This window comes from Carcharhinus amblyrhynchos, chromosome 14 (assembly GCF_965287045.1).
Source record: "Carcharhinus amblyrhynchos chromosome 14, sCarAmb.v2.hapA, whole genome shotgun sequence".
Lineage (NCBI taxonomy): Eukaryota > Metazoa > Chordata > Chondrichthyes > Carcharhiniformes > Carcharhinidae > Carcharhinus > Carcharhinus amblyrhynchos.
This window is the reverse complement of record NC_137337.1, coordinates 20143602-20163389: the sequence shown is the minus strand read 5'-3', so window position 1 is coordinate 20163389 and position 19788 is coordinate 20143602. Positions and strand designations below refer to the sequence as shown.

At 39.7% G+C, this 19788-nt stretch overlaps 1 protein-coding gene across 7 annotated transcripts in view; it reads left to right on the top strand.

Annotated features, from left to right (window-relative positions):
- The window catches only part of unc79 (unc-79 homolog, NALCN channel complex subunit), a 163136-nt gene that overhangs the window by 66850 nt on the left and 76498 nt on the right, over window positions 1-19788 (top strand). For all 7 annotated transcript variants that reach the window (XM_080202363.1, XM_080202365.1, XM_080202361.1 and 4 more), the window contains 7 exons: window positions 1110-1250; window positions 3427-3648; window positions 3931-4158; window positions 5661-5793; window positions 8288-8367; window positions 8453-8601; window positions 17659-17816. In XM_080202363.1, the coding sequence (XP_080058489.1) occupies window positions 1110-1250; window positions 3427-3648; window positions 3931-4158; window positions 5661-5793; window positions 8288-8367; window positions 8453-8601; window positions 17659-17816 (1111 nt within the window). The remainder of the gene's footprint in view (window positions 1-1109; window positions 1251-3426; window positions 3649-3930; window positions 4159-5660; window positions 5794-8287; window positions 8368-8452; window positions 8602-17658; window positions 17817-19788) is intronic.

The following is a 19788-nucleotide window of genomic DNA, read 5'->3' as shown; positions in this document are numbered from 1 at the left end:
TGTCTTAATTCCATGCTTGTGCTGTAAAATTTATATTCCAGAGTGCAAACAAAGCATCAACCATTGATTGTTGCCAAGTATCTACTGCTTAAAATTCTAGATTAGCTGAGAACATTTCTTTACACGGTTACACAGAATGACTCTTAACTTCACTGCATAACAGTCACCCTGGAAGGGCTCTCATTCTACAATCGATCCCTAATTCATATTGCTTTGATTTCCATGTATTTACACACGTGTGTGTGTGTGTGTGTGTGTGTATATATTTGTACAAGCAAAAAGAGACAACGTCTGAGAATCCCTTATAAACAGACAATCTGGTCTGACCCTTAAACTCCCATGACGTGATTTTCCAGCCACGCTCACCCCAAAACCGGAAAATCCCACCTGAGGTCAACAGACCTTTGTATGGTCCACCCCTGCCCGCTACAATTCCCCTGGTGGATGGGATGGGGAAATTCCACCACTCAGTGTTTGTTTTACTCCAGCTGTGGGCATAAACCCAGAATCAAGGTCTGTTCTGATGTCAAGTGAGACCTCCTGGAGCCCTGAGTTTAGACTTCGACTCCTTACCATAAAAAGCAAAAATAGACACATTTAGTTGAAAAGCAACATTTATTAAAGAACGCTGGATGCAGTTGGTTGTTATTGTCAGAGATTATGGTATGTGTGTGAGTGTTATAGTGATGATCAAGTAGTTTTGCTTATTAGCACCTGGAATTTGTCTTATAACTTTAACACATGGGAATATTCTTAACATTCATTTGTGCTTTCAAATAAATGTAGGCAAACATATAAATCTATGCAAAGAAAGTCAACTATTGTGTAACCACAATATATAGTTGTTTTGAATTGCCATTAATGATTCATTTTTAAATAAATTACTCCCAAAAATTATGTTTAATTTTATCATCCATTTGTTTGAAGATTTGTCTGCAGCTATCAGCATATGAGACAATTTAACCAACTGTCTGAGAATTGCACTACTTTGCAAGGCTGTTAAATTTTAAATTTTCAAATGATAAATCATCAAATTATGCTTTGCAAATGACGCTGGTTTTGATATCCTGCTGTCTAACAAATGTAACTTTGATCTAAATTTTGGTTAGGTTTTATCAGAACTGGATATATTAGTTCCTCTACAGCTGTTGATCAGTATGTTTTCTGATGGAGTGAACTCTGTCAAGGAATTGGCCAATCAGAGAAAAGCAAGGACCAATGAGCAACCAGGAAATCTGACTGCTCGAAGGGTAAGTTTCACATATGTTGGTTTCCATTAATTGAACAGTTTGCAATTGTTTAGTTTGCTGCTTCTAATTTTTCTAATTGTCAAACAGGAGTTAAGAGTTTATGGTGGGATGAATCAGTTCTGTTAATTCTTCTCTTCCTGTACCACTTCACTCAGACTTAAATTTTGCCAGTGAATCCTGAAAGTTTGGCTAAATTTTAGCATGTAAAAGTTGGTGTCTGGTTTATGGTAGAACCTTGATTGTGTTACAATCTCTATGGAGACCAATCAACTTTGGAAGAGGTTCGAAATTACAGTTCTTAGCTGAATGAATTACATGACAGGATTTCACATTTCAAAACTTTTATAGAATCATAGAATAGTTACAGTATCAAAGAAGGCCTTTTGGCCCATCGAATCTATGCTCCTAAGGATCAATTCACGTACTGCCACTCCTCTGCCCTCTCCCCACGTCTCTGCACATTCTTCCTTTTCAGATAGGACCATAGAATCCCTACAGTGCAGGAAAGGCCATTTGGCCTATCGTGTCTACACTGATTCTCTGTAAGAGTATCTTACCAGGGTCTCTGCCTTGCCCTATCCCTGTAATCCCACACATTTAACATGGCTAATCCATCTAATCCTGACATCTTGGGACACTAAGGGGCAACTTAACATTTCCAAAGCTCTTAACTGGCACATCTTTGGATGTTTAGATAATTTTGAAAAATGTAGAAATGTTTATAGCACAGAAGGAAGCTATTCTGCTCATTGTGTTAGTCTGCACTAGCTGAAGAATGAGCATGACACCCCCTCCTCCAACCATGGCCTAATCCCATTTTACAGTACCTGGTATGATTGCCTGGAGGTTAGGGGACTTCTGGAGCTTATCCCGGCATCTTTTAAATAGTTGAGGATTTCTGTCACTATCAACCTTTTGAGACATTTATCACCTTCTGTGTCTTCCTATGATGAGAGGCTGAGTAAATTGTACTTATATCCTTCGGAGTTTTGAAGAATGAGAGGTGATCTCATCGGAACCTGCAAAATTCTAAAGGGGCTTTATTGGGTAGATACTGAAGGATCATTTCTGCTGGTTGGGAAATCTAAAATGCAGATAAGGGGCCAATCTCAGGATAAGGAGGCGGCGATGGTGTGAAAAGTCAGGTGCCTCTCCAAAGGGAGGGTAAATTACTCCCTGCTAATGCCACATCCCCAGCCAGCTGACCAAAAATCTAGCTACACTGCAGGCTTATTACACGTTGCAGGGTATTAATTGGCTCAATTGATTGACTTCTAGCCCTATATGTAGAGATCGCCCCACCTGAGAGAGCTGCTGACCAATCTGATTGATCAAAAGCTCTGTAGTCTCAGCTTCACTGCTGGGAATTTGGGAGGCCAGGAAGAGGGTTAAAAGGGGGAGAGGGTGCTCCTGACAGGCCCACCACTTTTTTCCCAACACCAGCTCATCGAGTAAGTGCATCTGGGCTATCTGCTTGACATGGGCCAACCCCTCCTGCGTGCAAAATAGTGGCTCAAGTGGGGTGAAGTACTAAAATAGTCATTAATTAGCCAACTGAGCGCCTCTATAGGTCCAAGTGTGAGTTGGCCATCTGCGCCTCCACTGCTCCTGTAAAATGGGAGACAGATCGGGGGTTGGGGCGAGGAGTGGGAAGTCTGCGTGAACATGGTGGGCAGGCAATGTGCTGCATTTTATGAGCTGCCTTCCCTCTCAACCATTTCGCCTTCTTAAAACACGTGGCAGGGGAGCATAAAATCCAGCTTCCCTGACTGACATTCCCAGAATTAGGCAGCTGGTGATCCACCCCTTGGGAACAGATGTGATGTGCCCTAAGGAGCACATGGGAACTGGGATAAAAATAGAGGATATAATTTCTCTAGAATTCATCTGGTGATTGATCTACTTCAGATGAGAAGAACAGGTGCACTCAGGTTTCAGTCCAGGCTGAGATTTGTACGAATGAATGTTTATCACTTGAAATCATTGTATAGGTGTCTTGAAATTAAACATCTTATGGCTTTGACGTATTAATGTCCAACTTTGCCAATGTCTTGTGTAAATTCACTTAAGCTGGCTGCTTCATATTTCAATTCCTAATCGGGTATCTATTTTATACTGTGACTTTCTCTTTATTTTCCTGTATCATTGTCCTCATGAACACAATTTCTGCTCCCAGGTTAGTGTCGTATCGGATCCTGGACGCAGAGGCCAACATATTACTCTTAGTCCATTTCCTAGCCCCTTTCGTAGCCCATTCCGTAGCCCAGTTCGCAGTCCATTCCGTGGTTGTTTTAAAAACTTCGGATCTGCAGGAGGAAGAGCCATTGACTTTGACTGTGATGATGATGACATGAACTTAGCTTGCTTTATCCTGATGTTTGATTTGATATTGAAACAGGTAAAGATTTTGTTGGCTGTTTTCCTGGTATGCCATATGTAAAATTTCAGGCCAAGCGTATAATTTAATGCTAAGTATATAGGATGAGTATTTTAACTTTATCGTTAACTCAAGTTACTGTATCCTTTCTATATTTGAAAGGCAAGGTATGTATTTATTAGAATAAAATTATTCCAAGCCATCACAACATACAATAAAACTGAAATATCTAGAAATATTTAATCCAAGAACAAATCAAAAATAATGAAGTATTTCTTTAAACTTCTGTCTCAATACTAACAGATGGAATTACAAGATGACGGTATAGTCCTGGGTCTTGATCACGGATTGTCCAAGGACATCATTTCCATTATAAACAATGTATTCCAGGCTCCCTGGGGAGGCTCACACACCTGCCAGAAGGATGAAAGTGCAGTTGAATGCAACCTTTGTCAGTCCAGCATTTTATGCTACCAACTAGCATGTGAACTGCTGGAGCGATTGGCACCCAAAGAGGAAATCAAACTGGTGGTAAGGAGCAATAATTAACAGACAGAAATGTGATTTGGGTGTTAACTGATAGAGCTGGATTTTATGCTCCCCTGCTGGTAGGAGGATGTGCCAAATCCACCAGGTGGCCTTTCTGCTGCCTACCTGCCTGCCCTTGTGCCTATTGAAATCCCAAAAATGCAGGAAGCCCAGTGGCTCCAGCCAGATGGACTGGCGTCAGGCAAAGTGCAGGAGGGGCCTATTGCACCAAGAGAAGTCATCCTTTCCCCCACTGACCCTCATCGCCCCTCCCAAATCATTCCTTCTTCCCTCCACCTTAACCCTCCCCCTGGCCTCTTGAACTCAACCTCCTCACTCTCTCTGAGACCCCTGTCTCTGGAACTAGCTGTTGTCCTTGGCATGGTGGGGCTGCCTGTACAGGGTTTCTGGAGCTACATAGCTGCTACCCAGCTCCATAAAGTATGAATTCCTCTTGCGACAGAGATGATAGTCATACTTAAAGCAGTAAATGCTGCTTCCAGTTTTACATTGCTATGGGGCAGCTATCAGAATCATGGTTGAACTGCCTCCCACTCGGCTTGTTATTGGTGATGGGGAGGGGCAGCACCTCCTAATATTCACAACATTTTAACATAACAAATAATTGGTAATATTTTGTTGTACTGTTCACCTTTCTAGAAAAGGGAACATATCCCGATGCTGAGCAGTGGTGTTCATTTGGTTGCTGTTGTCCACAGTCAAATCATTATTCTTTTGTATTCCATGTGTGGGGTGAATTCAATGGGAAATCACATTGACAGCAGCAGGACCAGAAGATTCTGCTGCTGGCCAACAGTGGGCTGCCTCCCACTGCCAAGGAACATGGCATGGAGAGGCCAGAAAATCCCACCTGGTCTTTTCACCTCCTTAAACTTATGTCAGTGACCTACATACCCTTATATCCAACAACAACTTCAAAGAAATTATGCTTTTGGTTGTCACAAAGTTCGAGATCATTTGTTCAGCTACTTCTGCTGCTTCCTCCCCTTTCCCATACCCACCAAGTCAAACTTCTCTGCACATTTCTTTCTGTCCAAGCCTTGAACCCATGTAGATTTCTCTAGCTCCTCTCCATTCCTTCTCCACCCATGTCTACTACAAGCTCACTTCATTCATGAGATCAACTTGCTACTCTCATGACTTGATTCCCACTAAACCACAGACCACCCAACTCCTTTTCCTAGCCCCCATACTAGCTAGTATCGTAAATAGTTCATTCTCCGCAGGCAACCTTTTCAGCTCCTTACCAAATCAGTGCCGTCACTCACCTATGTCCTTGCGTCCTTGTGTACAATTGTCCCGTCGCCATCCTCATTCCTCTCCAAAGTCCTTAAATGTAGAATTTCCTCTGAATTCCATGCTCATCTTTCCCATAACAACTTGTATAGATTTTTGCAATTGGGTTGTGCCCCTGCCTCACACTAAAAATAGAATATTAACAGCTCATGTCGCTTCCAAGTCAGCATGCGTCTGTTCTCCTTTAGGAACCCACTGATAGCTTTGAAGAAAGTATGTTGTTTCAGAGGCCTGAATTCACTATAGGCTGTGAAGGGGAAGATGAAAATTCAAAAGAGGAAGAAAACCTGATATTCAATAATGGGTGTGAAGAAAATCTTGGTATGTGATATTAATGATTATATTTGTCAAAAGTGTCACTGTTGAAACTGGCTACTTAAAAGTTTTTATCGACTATAATAGAGACAGTTATTGCTCATAAAGTACATCATTGGATAGAAAGCACTTTGAGGTATCCAATAATGTAATGTCCTTGCAAATTTGTTCTTAAATATTTTGAAATGTATATTAATTGCTAGTTCTGTGCTCCAGTGTTTCATAATATTGGTATCTAACTTCGAATGTTGATCACGGTGGCACTGTTGCCTTGCAGCACCAAGGAGCCTGATTTGATTCCCGGCTTGGGTCACTGACTGTGCAAAGTCTGCACGTTTTCCCCGTGTCTGTGTGGATTTCCTCCGGGTGCTCCGGTTTCCTCCCACAGTCCGAAAGTCATGCTGAGTTCTCTCTGAGTGTACCAGAACAGATGCTAGAGTGTGGTGACTAGGGGGTTTTCACAGTAACTTCATTGCAATGTTAATGTAAGCCTACTTGTAACTAATAAATAAACTTTAAAACTTGTTATAATTATAGAAACTATTATTATATGATAATGCATTAAGGGATAATGATTGTATACCAAGGGAAAAGCGAGCAAGCTTCTGTGATAAAATGTGGATATATTTTGAGATAATAGACTTGACATTGAAAAGATCTGTAACTCTTGAATTTTGGAAGTAAAAACAACAGGGGTGAAATTCTCCCAATTGCCCAATGGGAGCGGAGTCACAGCAATTCTGGAGAATTTTCTTAAACAGTTTTAATACTGTCATTTCATATTTCCATGGTTCTTCTGCTGAAGTTACAGAAGACGATTAGGTGCATCAGTTTACCTCCAATGTCTTTGGTAACTTTTGGTCCTCGATGTGATAGTGCTCTCACAATCACATTAGTTAGAAAAATCTAGAATATTGACCCAGTGATATATAACTAGGTGAGGATGATTTATGACTTGGTGAACAACTTGAAGGTGATAGAAGGCGAATGAAAAGCTATTCTTTATTACAAGAGGAATTAAGTATAAATGTAAGGATGTTATGTTTCAGTAATGCAGGACATGGGTGAGGCCACACCTCAAAAGTTGAGTGCCATTTTGGTCTCCTTATTTAAAGAAGGGTGTAAAAGCATTGGAGGTAGTTCAGATGAGATTTCCTAGTTTGATACTTGGATTGAACGGGTTGCCTTATGAGAAAAGGTGAGGTAGACTGGGTTTGTATGAGTGACTGATGACTTAATATGGAATATATAAAATTCTAAATGGTTTTGACAAGGTTGATGTGGAAAGGGTGTTTCCTGTTGTGGAGATGTCCAGAATTGGGGGGCACTGTTTTAAAATTAAGGGCCGCCCTTGCAGGGCAGAGATGAGGAGGAAAATATTTCTCACACAGTGGCAGTGCGATTTTGGAATTCTGCCTCAGAAGGCGGTGGAGGTGGGACCATTGAATGTTTTTAAGGTGGAGGTAGATAGATTCTTGTTTGGCAAGGAAATCAAAGGATATCTGGGTTAGATGGGAATGTAGAACTTGAAATACAAACAGATCAGCCATGATCTTATTGAATGGGTTCAAATGTTTTACTTCTCTTATTTCATGTATTCATATGATAATGTTCTCACAACAGTAATGTGCCTGTCCTTTTTAGTAGTAGAGGTTACAGAATATGAGGTGCTGAATTGCTTTGTTATGTTGCCACAGTTCACGAGGGGAACAGACAGGTTGGATAGTTACAGGTCACTCATGGACTCCAAGCTGCTGTGGCGACATAGACCTTTGAAAGTGCGTCACAGCGCCAAAGACTGGGATTCAATTCTGGGTGACTCTCTATGTAGAGTTTGCATCTTCCTCCTGTGCCTGCATGGTTGGATGTGTCAGCAGGCTGGATAACTGAGTGAATCCCTTCCTGGGTGCTCCAGTTTCTTCCCACAGCCCAATGATGTGCAGGTTATGTGGATTGATCATGCTAAATTGCTCCTTAGTGTTCCAAATAATGTAGGTTAGGGGGATTAGTGGGATAAATGCGTGGAGTTATAAGAAAGGGCCTGGGTAGAATCTCTCTGTCAGACAGTTGGTGCAGATTTGATGGGCTGAATGATGTTCTTCTGCACTGTAGGGATTCTGTGATCCCATAGCTAGTACATATTGTAGTCGAAGTACATAGATCAAGGAGGAGATTGATACAGCCCAGTGGCCAGGGCACCAGTCTAGTGCACTGCTTTGACCTGGAGGGAAGGAGCTTCCTAAGTGTTGTGATATCCAAAATCATTCTGATTGTGTTGAGTGTTCTTTTGCATTCCAGTAGGAGACAAAGTAGTTTTGACCTTTACCGTGAATTCGCTGTTTGCAACAATTACTCAGAGATTAATTGTTAGACATTAACTCAAAAGTATAATTTGTTTCGTTTCAAACCAATATCAAAAAAGCTTATCATTTAATAAATGTAATGATTTGATTTATGCAGTTGCTAACATTTTTAACATTGGCTAATTTTGTTTTAATAGAAATGAAGAATAATGCAGAGCAAAACTTTAATTGCGAACAACTCCCTGCCACATTGAAACTAATACATACAATATTGCAGGTACTCATTATTTGACTTGTCCAGTTATATTTTAACGGCTTCGTCTTTCAATTTATGACCTAGTTTCATTTGTTCCTATCAACAGGAAATGCCAAATTGTGAGGAACCAGACATTCTTTTCAACATGCTCAATTGTTTAAAAATACTGTGTCTACATGGGGAGTGTTTATATCTTGCAAGAAAAGATTATCCAAACTTTCTTGCTTATATTCAAGACACAATGTTGATCTCAAGGTAAAGTTAACATAGTATGAAATACTGATGAATTATCATTCAATGTTAGAATGTGTAATTTGTAAATGTGTTTTTCCCCATTAATTGTTTGGTTTCTAATACAGGGTTGTGGTTTTCTTTGCAGTATTTAGTACTTCTTTACAGACTTTTGATTGCTTTAACTTTGATTCATTTAAGCTGTATAATTTTTGTATGGATGTTGCAAAGCGTCAGTAACACATTGTGACCTAGGTATAAACATCAAGTGTGTTATCTATAATAAGCAAAAGACAAACACAATACAGAATAAAATAACTTCAACAGTATGACTCATGCACTGTATTGTGCATCTAAAAAAATGATATGGCAACTACAGAGTCAAGACCCTGTGTATCTTCATGTGAAGCAGGGCTAGATGGTGGGAGTATAATTTGACCAAAATGTGCAGAAGTAATTCAGTCCCATTTTCAAATCATAAAATCAGCCCTCACTTTTGTGTCATTCTTTGATGCTATTCATAACTAAGCGGCAAACTATAAGCAATTTTCAAAGCAGAGAGTTGGAGTTGCCTAAGGCACAGGCATCTGAAGAATTGATTGAGCAGCTGGGAGGTCTAAATCTTGGGCTACAGCACCACCATTGGCAGTGGGCATAATTACCTCATGATCAGTGCAAGGTGCTCATGGAATTCTTTGTTGTTAGGGTTGAAATAATCTGATCAGCTGTCTCTGCTGCTTTTCCACTCTCTACAGGCTTACTTGCTAAAGCTCCCTGTAATGTTACCCACCCCCACCCTAGCCTTGAACTTGCATTTTTCTCTGACCTCCCTTCATGTCACCTCTGAGCTCATCTCATTCATGAGATACACCCGCTGTTCTCTCAACCTTATTTTCACTAAACAGCTGACCAGCTAATTTTCTCTTTACACTCCAATGTTAGCTGATATAATTGTCCTCTCCTAAGAAACTGTCTGTCCTTTTTCTTCCATCACTCACTCCACAAAATAAACTAACACCTGACCTGTCTGTCCTTGCATCTCAAATTCCCCTTCTCCCTCCAAAGTCCTTGGACATGTTGTCGCATCACAAATCTGTCCCCATCTTTCCCACAATCTCATGTTCAATCTTTCTAAATAGGTGCCTGTCCCTGCCAGAATATTGGAATTGCTCCTATTAAAGATACAGATAGCACCCTGTGTGACTGTGACAAAGGTAAATTATCTCTCCATGTCAAAAACAAATTACTGCGGATGCTGGAATCTAAAACCAAAAGAGAAAATGCTGGAAAATCTTAGCAACTCTGACAGCATCTGTAAGGAGAGAAAAGAGCTGATCTCAAAGAGCTTTGACAAAGGGTCACCAGGACTGGAAACATCAGCTCTTTTCTCTCCTTACAGGTGTTGCCAGCCCTGCTGAGATTTTCCAGCATTTTCTCTTTTGGTATCCCTCCTTGTATTTCTTTACCTATTTGCAACCTTTGACACAGTTGACCACACTGTCCTCCTTTAATGCTTCTTTACTGTTGTCCAGCATGATGGACTGCAATCACCTGGTTGCATTTTTACTTACCTAATCATAGCCAGAGATGCAATGGCTTCTCTTCTTATTCCAGCATTTACCTCTGGTATCCCCAATGATATACCTATCCCGCTCCTATTTCTCATCTATATGCTATTCATTGGAGGCATCATTTGGAAACTCAGTATCTGATTACACCTCAGTGCTGAGAACACCCAGCTCTACCTCACAACCATATGGTCCCTTTTACAAGCTCTGTTCCCCAGCAGGCAACTGCATTCCTCCCCTGGCAACTGTCTGAGACTGAAGCAAACTCTTCACAACCTTGGTCCATATTTGAACCCAAGATCAGCTTCTGAGCTTCTGACCATATCTACATTATCATCACTAGAACCACCTATTTCCACTTGGATAGAATTGCCTGACTCTATCCTTACCTCTTCTGATCTGCTAACCCAATTATGTCTTTGCTATTGGAAGTCGGAAGTGGGGAACACACCCCCTTGAATGAGTGCAGAGTCTGTTGGCTATGGAAGTGGACCGGGCAGAGGGCCCACTTTTGTGCTTTGGCACTGTGTTGATTTGCATGAAAAGTGTACAAAAAAACCCGTCAGCTCTCACCCTCAGATATCCCCCTTGCCCCATCCTTGTTTACCAATGATAGCTCCTTCCAACAACCCAACACCACAGTCCCTTATATTTCCAAAACTTCCCTTTAATACTTTTGACAATTCCTTGACAGTTGTTTGACAGCTTTATATTTTGATGACAGTCTGACAGTTCCTTGACAGCATGCCTGTGATTTGACTGCTTGACAGTTCCTTAACAGGATGACTATTTCTTGGATGCGTTATAGCTTCATGGTTTTCTGGCAGCTTGATAGTCCCTTGACGTTCACAGTTTCTTGATAGCATGATAGTTCATTCTTGGTGGGACAGTTCTTTGACAATTTCACAGTTTTTGACAGCTTCATAGTTCTTTGACAGATTTGTATTTCCTTTGCTATCTGACATCTATCAGCTTGATAGATATTTGACAATTTGACAATTTAACAATATAAAGGCTCCTTAAAATTTGACAATTCCTTGACAGATAGACTACTTTGACAGGTTCATATTTCATTGACAGTATGACAGTTATTTGAGATCTTGACTGTTATTTGACAGTTCCTTGACAGCTTTGATCTCTATTACTGTCTGACAGTTTCTTGACAGTTTGACAGTTGCTTGGCAGCTAGATATTTCTTTGATAGTTTGATATTTCTTGGACAGTTTAACTGTTCTATGACAGCGTCATTTTTCCTTGGCAGTCTGACAGTGCTCTGATGGCTTGACAGTTTCTTGGTAGCTCAGTGACATTTTTAACAGTGTGAAAATTTCTTGAAAACTTGACAGTTCCTTGACAGCTTGACAGCCCTTTGACATCTTCATATTTTCTTGACTGTTCTTTGAGATTCTGACAGGTTCAAGACATTTCTTCGACAGTGTTACAGCTATATGACAGCTTGACAGTTCCTTAAAAGTTCTTTAACAGCTTCAGAGTTACTTGAAGGTATGGCCGTTCATTGAGAGTTTCAGAGCCCTTGGGCAGAGTTGACAGCTGTTTGGTAGCTTCATATTTTCTTGACAGCTTCATATTTCCCTTGCAGTTTTATATTTCCCTGGCAGCTTCATATTTCCTTAGCAGTTTGACATTTCTTTGACGGCTAGACAATCCTGTGACAGTTTTATATTTCCTTGGCTGTCTGCCAAGATCTTTGATTACTTGACAGTTCCTGAGCAGTTAGACTGTTTTAATGTGAAAAATGTGAAAATTTGTTCCTTGAAAGTTTGTCAGTTGCTTGACAGATTGACAGCTCCTTGTCAGCTTCATATTTTCTTGACAGTTCTTTGAGATTTTCACAGTTCATTGACAGCTTGACTGTTATTTGAGTGCTTCATCTTTTTTTGACAGCTTGACAGTTTCTTGCCAGTTTTGATTTCTTTGATGGCATGACAGTTCTTTGACAGCTTTATAGGCTTGTGACAGCTTCATATTTCCTTGTCAAGTTTTTGACAGTTTGACTGTTTTTATAATGTGAAGGTTCTTTAAAGGTTGACAGCTCTCTGACAGCTTCACATTTCCTTGGTAGTCTGTCAGTGCTTTGACAGCTTGACAGTTTGACAGTTTTACCAGTGTAAAAGCTTATTGAAAACTAGACTGTTCTTTGCCAGCTTGACAGCACTTTCAGTGCTTCATATTTCCTTGACCGTGTGACAGTTCTTTGACAATTTGAAAAGTTCCTTGACAACTCTTTGACAATTTGAGAGGTCTTTGATGGCATCATATTTTCTTGCCAGTTTCACAGTTCTTTGAGATTGTGATAGTTCTTTGACAGTTTTATAGCTTCTTGACAGCATCACAGTGCTTTGATTGCTTGACAGTTTTGTGACAGCTTCATTTTTCTTTGGCAGTCTGACAATTGCTTTGACCACTTGACAGTTCCTTGTGAGTTTTCCTTTTAATGTGAAAAGTATATTTCTTGAAATCATTGTCATTTCTTGACAGATTGATAGCTCCTTGACTGCTTCATATTTTCCTGACAGTTCTTTGAGATCTTTACAGTTCTTTGACAGCGTGACAACTTCATGTTTTCTTAACAGTATGACAGATCTTTGGGATCTGTGACAGTTCTTTAATGGATTCACAGCTCTTTGACGCCTTGGTGGTTGCATGACAGCTTGACAGTTCTTTGACAACATGACAGCTCTTTGAGAAGTTCTTATTTTCTTGGAAGACTGGCAGTTCTTTGACAGCTTGATAACTCTTTGACAGCTTAATATTTTCTTGATTGCATGATAGCTCTTTAAGATCTTGATAATTCTTTGAGGGCTTCATATTTTCTTGTCAGTTATTTGAGATCTTGAAGTTCCTTGATAGTTATTTGACAGCTTCATATTTTCTTGACAGCATCACAATTCTTTGAAAGCTTGTCAGTTCATTGACAGCTTCATATTTTCTTGGCAGTCTGACATTACTTTGACAGCTTGATAGTTCTATTATAGCTTCATGTTTCCTTAGCAATCTGACAAGTGCTTTGACTATTTGGCAACTCCTTGGCAGTTTGACAGTTTTAATTGTGGAAGTTTGTTTCTTGAAAGCTTCTCGGTTTCTTGACACATTGACAGCTCTTTGACAGCTTCATATTTCTTTGACAGTTCTTTGAGATCCTGACAGTTACTTGACATTTCTTTGATAGCTTGACAGTTCCTTGGCAATTTGACAGTTTTATAGTGTGGAAGTTAATTGAAATCTTGAGAGTTCTTTGACAGCTCTTTGACAACTTCATATTTCCTTGACAGTATGACAGTTCTTTGACAGCTTAACGGTTCCTTGATAGCTCTTTGGCAACTTGACAGCTCTTTGACATCTTCATATTTTCTTGACAGCTTGATTGTTTTTACTATTTGCATGTGATTAGACTGCTTGACAGTTCCCTAAGAACATGACAGTCCCTTGAATGGTTTTAACATTTGTTTGACATCTTCACAGCTCCTTGACAGCTTGATTGTTCCCTGGCAGTTTCCCAGCAGCTTGACAGTTCCTGATAGTGTAAGAGTTCTTTGTTGCGCGACACTTCTTAGGCTACTTGACAGTTCATTGAGAGCTTCATATTTCCTTGGCAGTCTGACAGTTCTTTGCCAGCTTGACAGTTCTAACAGTGTAAAAATTCTTTGAAAGCTTGACAGTGCTTTGAGAATTTGACAGTCCCATGACAGTTTGACTGTTCTCTGATAGATTAACAGTTTTTTGACTACTTAATATTTCCTTTGCAGTCTGACTGTTCTTTGACAATCTGACAGTTCCTTGTCAGCTAGATATTTCATTGGTAGAAAGATTTTTCTTGACAGATTGACAGTTCCTTGGACAGTTTTAACATTGTGAAATCTTTTTGGAAGCTTCGCAGTTCTCAACAGCTTTTTGCAAGTTTGACAGCTCTTGACAGTTCAATACTTTCTTGACAGTATGAGATCACTCCTTAGAGATCACTGTTCCTTGACCGTTTTTTCACAGCGTGATAGTCTTGGTGGCATAGTTGTTCTTTGATAGCATGACAGTGATTTGACAACTTGATATATTGTTTACAGTTCTTCAACAGTTTGACAGTTTTCAACAGCTTGACGCTTCTTTGAAAGCTGGACAGTTGCTTGCCAGCTTGACCATTGTTTGACAGCTACATATTTCAATGACTGACAGTTCCTTACCAGGTTGACAAGGAACACAAGTTCTTATTTCCATGACAACATGATGGTTTCCTGACAGCATTCCTATTATTTTACTGCCTAATAGTTCTTTGACTACTTGACAGTTCCTTGACTGTTCTTTGACTACTCAGCAGTTATTTCACTGACAGTTCTTTTACAGCTTGAACATTCTCTGGCAGCTTGATCATTCCTTGACAGCATGACAGTTCCCTGATGGCAACACAGTTCTCTGATAGCTTAACAGTTCCCTGACATGACAGTCCCTTGACAGCTCAACAGTTTCCTGGCAGCTTGATAGTTACCTGGCAGCTTGATGGATCTTTAACAGCTTGGCAGTTCATTGGCAGTTTCAAATTGCCTTGACAGATTGACAGTGCATTGGTTCTTTGACAGCTTGATTATTCCTTTAATGCTTTTGATGGCTCCTTGTCAACTTGACAGCGCTTAGACAATTTGATAGTTTTTAACAGTGTGACAATCCTTTGCCAACTTTGTAGTTCCTTGCCAGCTTGACAGTTCTTCGACAACTTCAGAACTCCATGACAGACTGATATTTCCTTGACTGCCTGCTTATGATTTTACTGCTTGACAGTTCCTTGACAACTTGGTAATTCATCAAAAGGTTGACAATTTGAACAGTGTGAAAGTCCCTTAAAGGTTGACAGTTTCATGACAGCTCTTTGTCAGCTTGGCAGCACTTTGACAGTTTCATATTTCCTTGGTATGAGAGCTCTTTGACTTCTTGACAGTTTCATGACCACTTCATATTTTCTTGACAGCTTGACAGGAGTGTTGACATTCTGATAGTTCTTTTATAACTTGGCAGCTCTTCAACAGCCTCATGTCTTCTTGACAGCTTGATAGTTCTTTGACAGCTTCATATTTCTTGGCAGTCTAACAGTTCCTTGACAGCTTGATGGTTCCTTGTCAGCTAGATATGTCTTTGATGGCTTGACAGTTCTTTGACAGTTTGATAGTTCTTTGACAGATTAACAATTTGATGGTTTTAATAGTGTGAATGTTCTTGGAAAGCTTGACAGTTCTTTGACAACTTGACAGATATTTGCAGCTTTATAATTTTTTTGATAGCTTGGCAATTCTCTGACATTTTGTCAGTCCTTTGACAGCTTCACATTGCCTTGGCAATCAGACAGTACTTTGACAATTTGACAGTTCTTTGACAGTGTGACAATTTTAACAGTGTGAAAGTTCCTTGAAAGCTTTACAGTTATTTGACAGTTCTTTCACACCTAGACAGCTCTTTGACAACTTAATATTTTCATGACATTATGAGAACTCTGAGATTTTGACTGTTCTTTGTCAGTTCCTTAACAGTTTTAACAGTGTGAAAGTTCCTTGAAAGCATCAGAGTTTCTTGACAATTCTTTGACAATTTGTCAGCTGTTTGACAGCTTAATAGTTTCTTGACAGTATGACAATTTGATCTTCACAGTTTTTTTGGCAATTATTTGATAGCTTCACAGTTCCTTGACAGCATGACGGTGATTTCCCAGATTGATTTTTTTTTACAGTTCTTTGACAATCTTTAATAGTGTGACAGTTCCCTAAATGCTTTTAACAGTTCCTTGACAGCACAATGATTCCAAACAGCTCAGTGATTTCTTTAATGCTTTTGACAGCACCTTGACTACTTGACAGTTATTTAACAGCTTGATATTTCTTTGGCAGCTTTGGATTTCCATGACCATCTGATATTTTCTTGACAGCATGACCATGATTTCACTGCTTGACCGTTCCTTGCCTACTTGATAGCTCCTTGTCTACTTGGCAATGCCTTGCCTACTTGACAGTTCCTTATCTACTTGACAGTTCCTTATCTACTTGACAGTTCCTTATCTACTTGACAGTTCCTTATCTACGTGACAGTTTCTTGACAGCATGACAGTTCCTTGAATGCTTTTAACAGTTCTCTGACAGTATGACAGTTTCCTGACAGCTGGACAATACCTTAATAGCTTGATGATTCGTTGACAGCTCTTTGACAGGGTGACAGTTCTTTAATAGCTCACTATTTCTTTGGCAGCTTAAAGTTTATTTATTTATTACTCACTATTAGGCTTACACTTGCACTGCAATGAAGTTACTCTGAAAATTATCTAGTCGCCACATTCTGACACGGGAAGAACATGTAGACTTCACAGAGACAGTGACCCAAGCCAGGAATCAAACCCCGATCCCTGGCAGTGTGAGAGAGCAGTGCTATCCACTGTGTCACTGTACCGCTGTTGTTGGTTATTTGACATCATCATGCACACGAAGTTGCCCGTAGTAAAGTTTAAAATACCAGTGTTAGACCCACTCTTCTCCCTTTCAAACTGGATGTAGAATTCAATCATATCATTGTAACTAATATGTAGGAGTGCCTTTACTCTCAGGACATTACTTAATCCTGTCAAATTACTCCTTATCAAGTCTTTATAGCATGCTCTGTGCTGGGTTTTAGAATGTGCTACTTCAAGATACTTTCTTAAAACCATTCTATGAACTTGTTTACTACTGAGAATCTGATTAAAGTCACCATTATTATTGCCATCCATTTTTCACAAACACCCAATATTTCTTCTTTTGTACTTTGTCATACAATTGTGGTTACTCTTAGGGGGCCAATAGAACACCCCCACGAGTGACTTCTTTCCCTACAATTCCTCATCTCCACCCAAACTGATTCTACATCCTGACCTTCAGAACCAAGGTCATTTCTAACTATTGCACAAATTCTGTTCTTGATTAACAGTGTTACTTCTCCAACTTTAACTAGCTTCCTATTCTTGAATGTTATCATATACAGTTCTTTAACAGCTTGACAGTGCTTTGACATTGAACTTTAATGCATTTATGCATTTATGTACAACATGTTTACTTTTAATAAATCTAACTGGTTCTTTGCCACGCACAAAGTTGTCCCAGGACCAGATCTCAGGGGGTATCTTACCTCCTGAAAGGGGCAACCTAGCTATCTAATTAAAATCACCAAGATCAGAATTCCTCTTACCAGGTCCGATATGCAAACTCAGGATTTCACACACATGGTCTACTAAAATCCCACTCTGTGGGAATCAGTTGACAATTTAAATGGCCAGCTGCCTCAGTGAATCCCACATGTGCGAACCCAGGCCCAAACCCACTTCCGCCTCTGTGAAAATGGACCATTGAATTTTTGGGGAAAGGTTCCAAAGTAACCAAATGATTAAATTACCTGTGACGTGAAGGGAAAAATATATGCAAATGTATCTCATTTGGGTAGATTATCAAAATCGAATGTAGTCTCCAATTTACACATCTTGTGTTTGTTGCAGCTTATGGAAAGTGCTTAAGTCTGAATTCTCACAGCTTGCCTCTGTGGCAATACCACTGTTTCTCCACGCTCTTTCTCTTTCACATGGTGCTGATATATTCTGGAACATTATTGACAGCAACTTTAACAGCAAAGACTGGAAGATGCGGTTTGAAGCTGGTAAGATGGAAAACAAAATACACAATGGAAAGAATGAAAACATATCAAAATTCTTGGAGAGAGTGTAAACTTTTAAAACTTAGTAGCATGGAAAAAAAACCAATGTTACGATGAAGTATATTTCTATTTTAAAATCGTATTAAGGAAACAAGATGTCACAATTAAAATTAATGTTGTTACGGGCGTTGGAAATCTCAGAGGTCTTTTAAACCTGATGTTGTGTGTTGTGATGTGCTGGGGCAACTGCAACAAGAAAATGTATTTTACTTTCCTGTCCACTATCCTGAAATCAATCAAAGGATACCCAGGAAAGACATATTAACTGTGTAATGAATTGACTGATATGAAGGCTGCTGGCACCAAAATAGTTCATTGTACAGTTTCAACATGATCTAGTGCAACTGCTGCTAATAGGAAGAACTCAAACATTATCTAGTCGCCACATTCTGACATGGGAAGAACATGTAGACTTCACAGGGACAGTGACCCAAGCCAGGAAACATATCAAAATTCTTGGAGAGAGTGTAAACTTTTAAAACTTAACAGCATGGAAAAAAAAAACAATGTTACGATGAAGTATATTTCTATTTTAAAATCGTATTAAGGAAACAAGATGTCACAATTAAAATTAATGTCACAATTAAAATTAAGTTAATTTAGAATTGACACCGCTGAGATTTTTACTTAACAGTGCAATCAATTTCATATCTCCCGTTTTGCTTTACGCTCTTGCCTGCATTGCCAGAATGTCATTTTCTAAATCATAATGTGCTGAGCAGAGTCTACTATTCCTATAAGATTCACTTTGTTTGTAAATGCAAATAAAAATTTAGAAATGCAATGTAAGCGGAAATGTGTATGGAGCCTGAAGTGATATACTGGATTGCCTGAATTAGATCTAGTCGTTTGAGACTACAAAATTTGAGTATTGCTGAAAACATGGACATGCTGTCGAAACTTTTCATCTTGCAGACGTCAGGAAAATTTGCAAGAATGCTAGTACTAAAGGCAACAACACTTGATACTGCATGAGAAGAGAGTGCGAATTGGTTTGCAAAATGGACTCTGATTGGTAGAGGCATTGCCATGTAAAAGGTACCAGGAACAGTAAACTGCCAAGCTTTTGTTAAAATTCGAATCAGGCAGGTAAATTCTGATTGGTCAAGGTGCTGCCATGGTGAATGAATCAGGGAATGGCTATCCCCCAAGCTTTTGTTTAGTTGAAAAATGTGCAATGTGTAGACATATTGCTCTTTCTGGCTGCAAAACAGAGGCTCCTATGTGCGAATGTATGTGGCTTTCGGTCCAGAAATATGACCAGGTCTACCTCAAATTACGCTGAAGGGTAAGATGTCTCAAAGGTTTGAGCAACACGTGCACGTACAGTCTGTTTATCTGGCATGACACCAGCGCTGAAAATTCATGTACCATAGATAGGCAGGACATCTTGATGGCAGGATCCTGTTAGTGGAGAATACTACAAGTGTTGCTGTTGCATATTAACAATGTTAACCAACTAGTGTAACCTGTTGCTTAGTGTTTTGTGCATTCCATCTTTTTCACTTAAAGCTTGGGAGACAGCCATATCTTGCTTCAGCCCCCAAGGCAATGGCTTGATCAATCAGTTGACCTGCCTGGTTTGAACTTGAATGAAAGCTTGGCAGTTAACTGTTCCCTGGGGTGCATTTTTCATGGCAACACCTCTACCAATCAGACTTGCCAACCAATCAACACTCCTTCTCATGCAATTTCAATTGTTGTTTCCTTTATTTTTGCCATTCTTGTAAATCATCCAGATAAAGCTTCAATAGCATGCATCTCTTTTCAGCAATCATTATTTCTCTTTTTCTTCTTGAGTTCTCTGCTCAAAGGCAGGCCTGACCCTCAGCACTGCACTCTCCACCACGTAGGGCAAGGACACAAGATTTGAATCTACCCCAGCTGAAATGGGGATTGAACTCTGTGTTGTTGG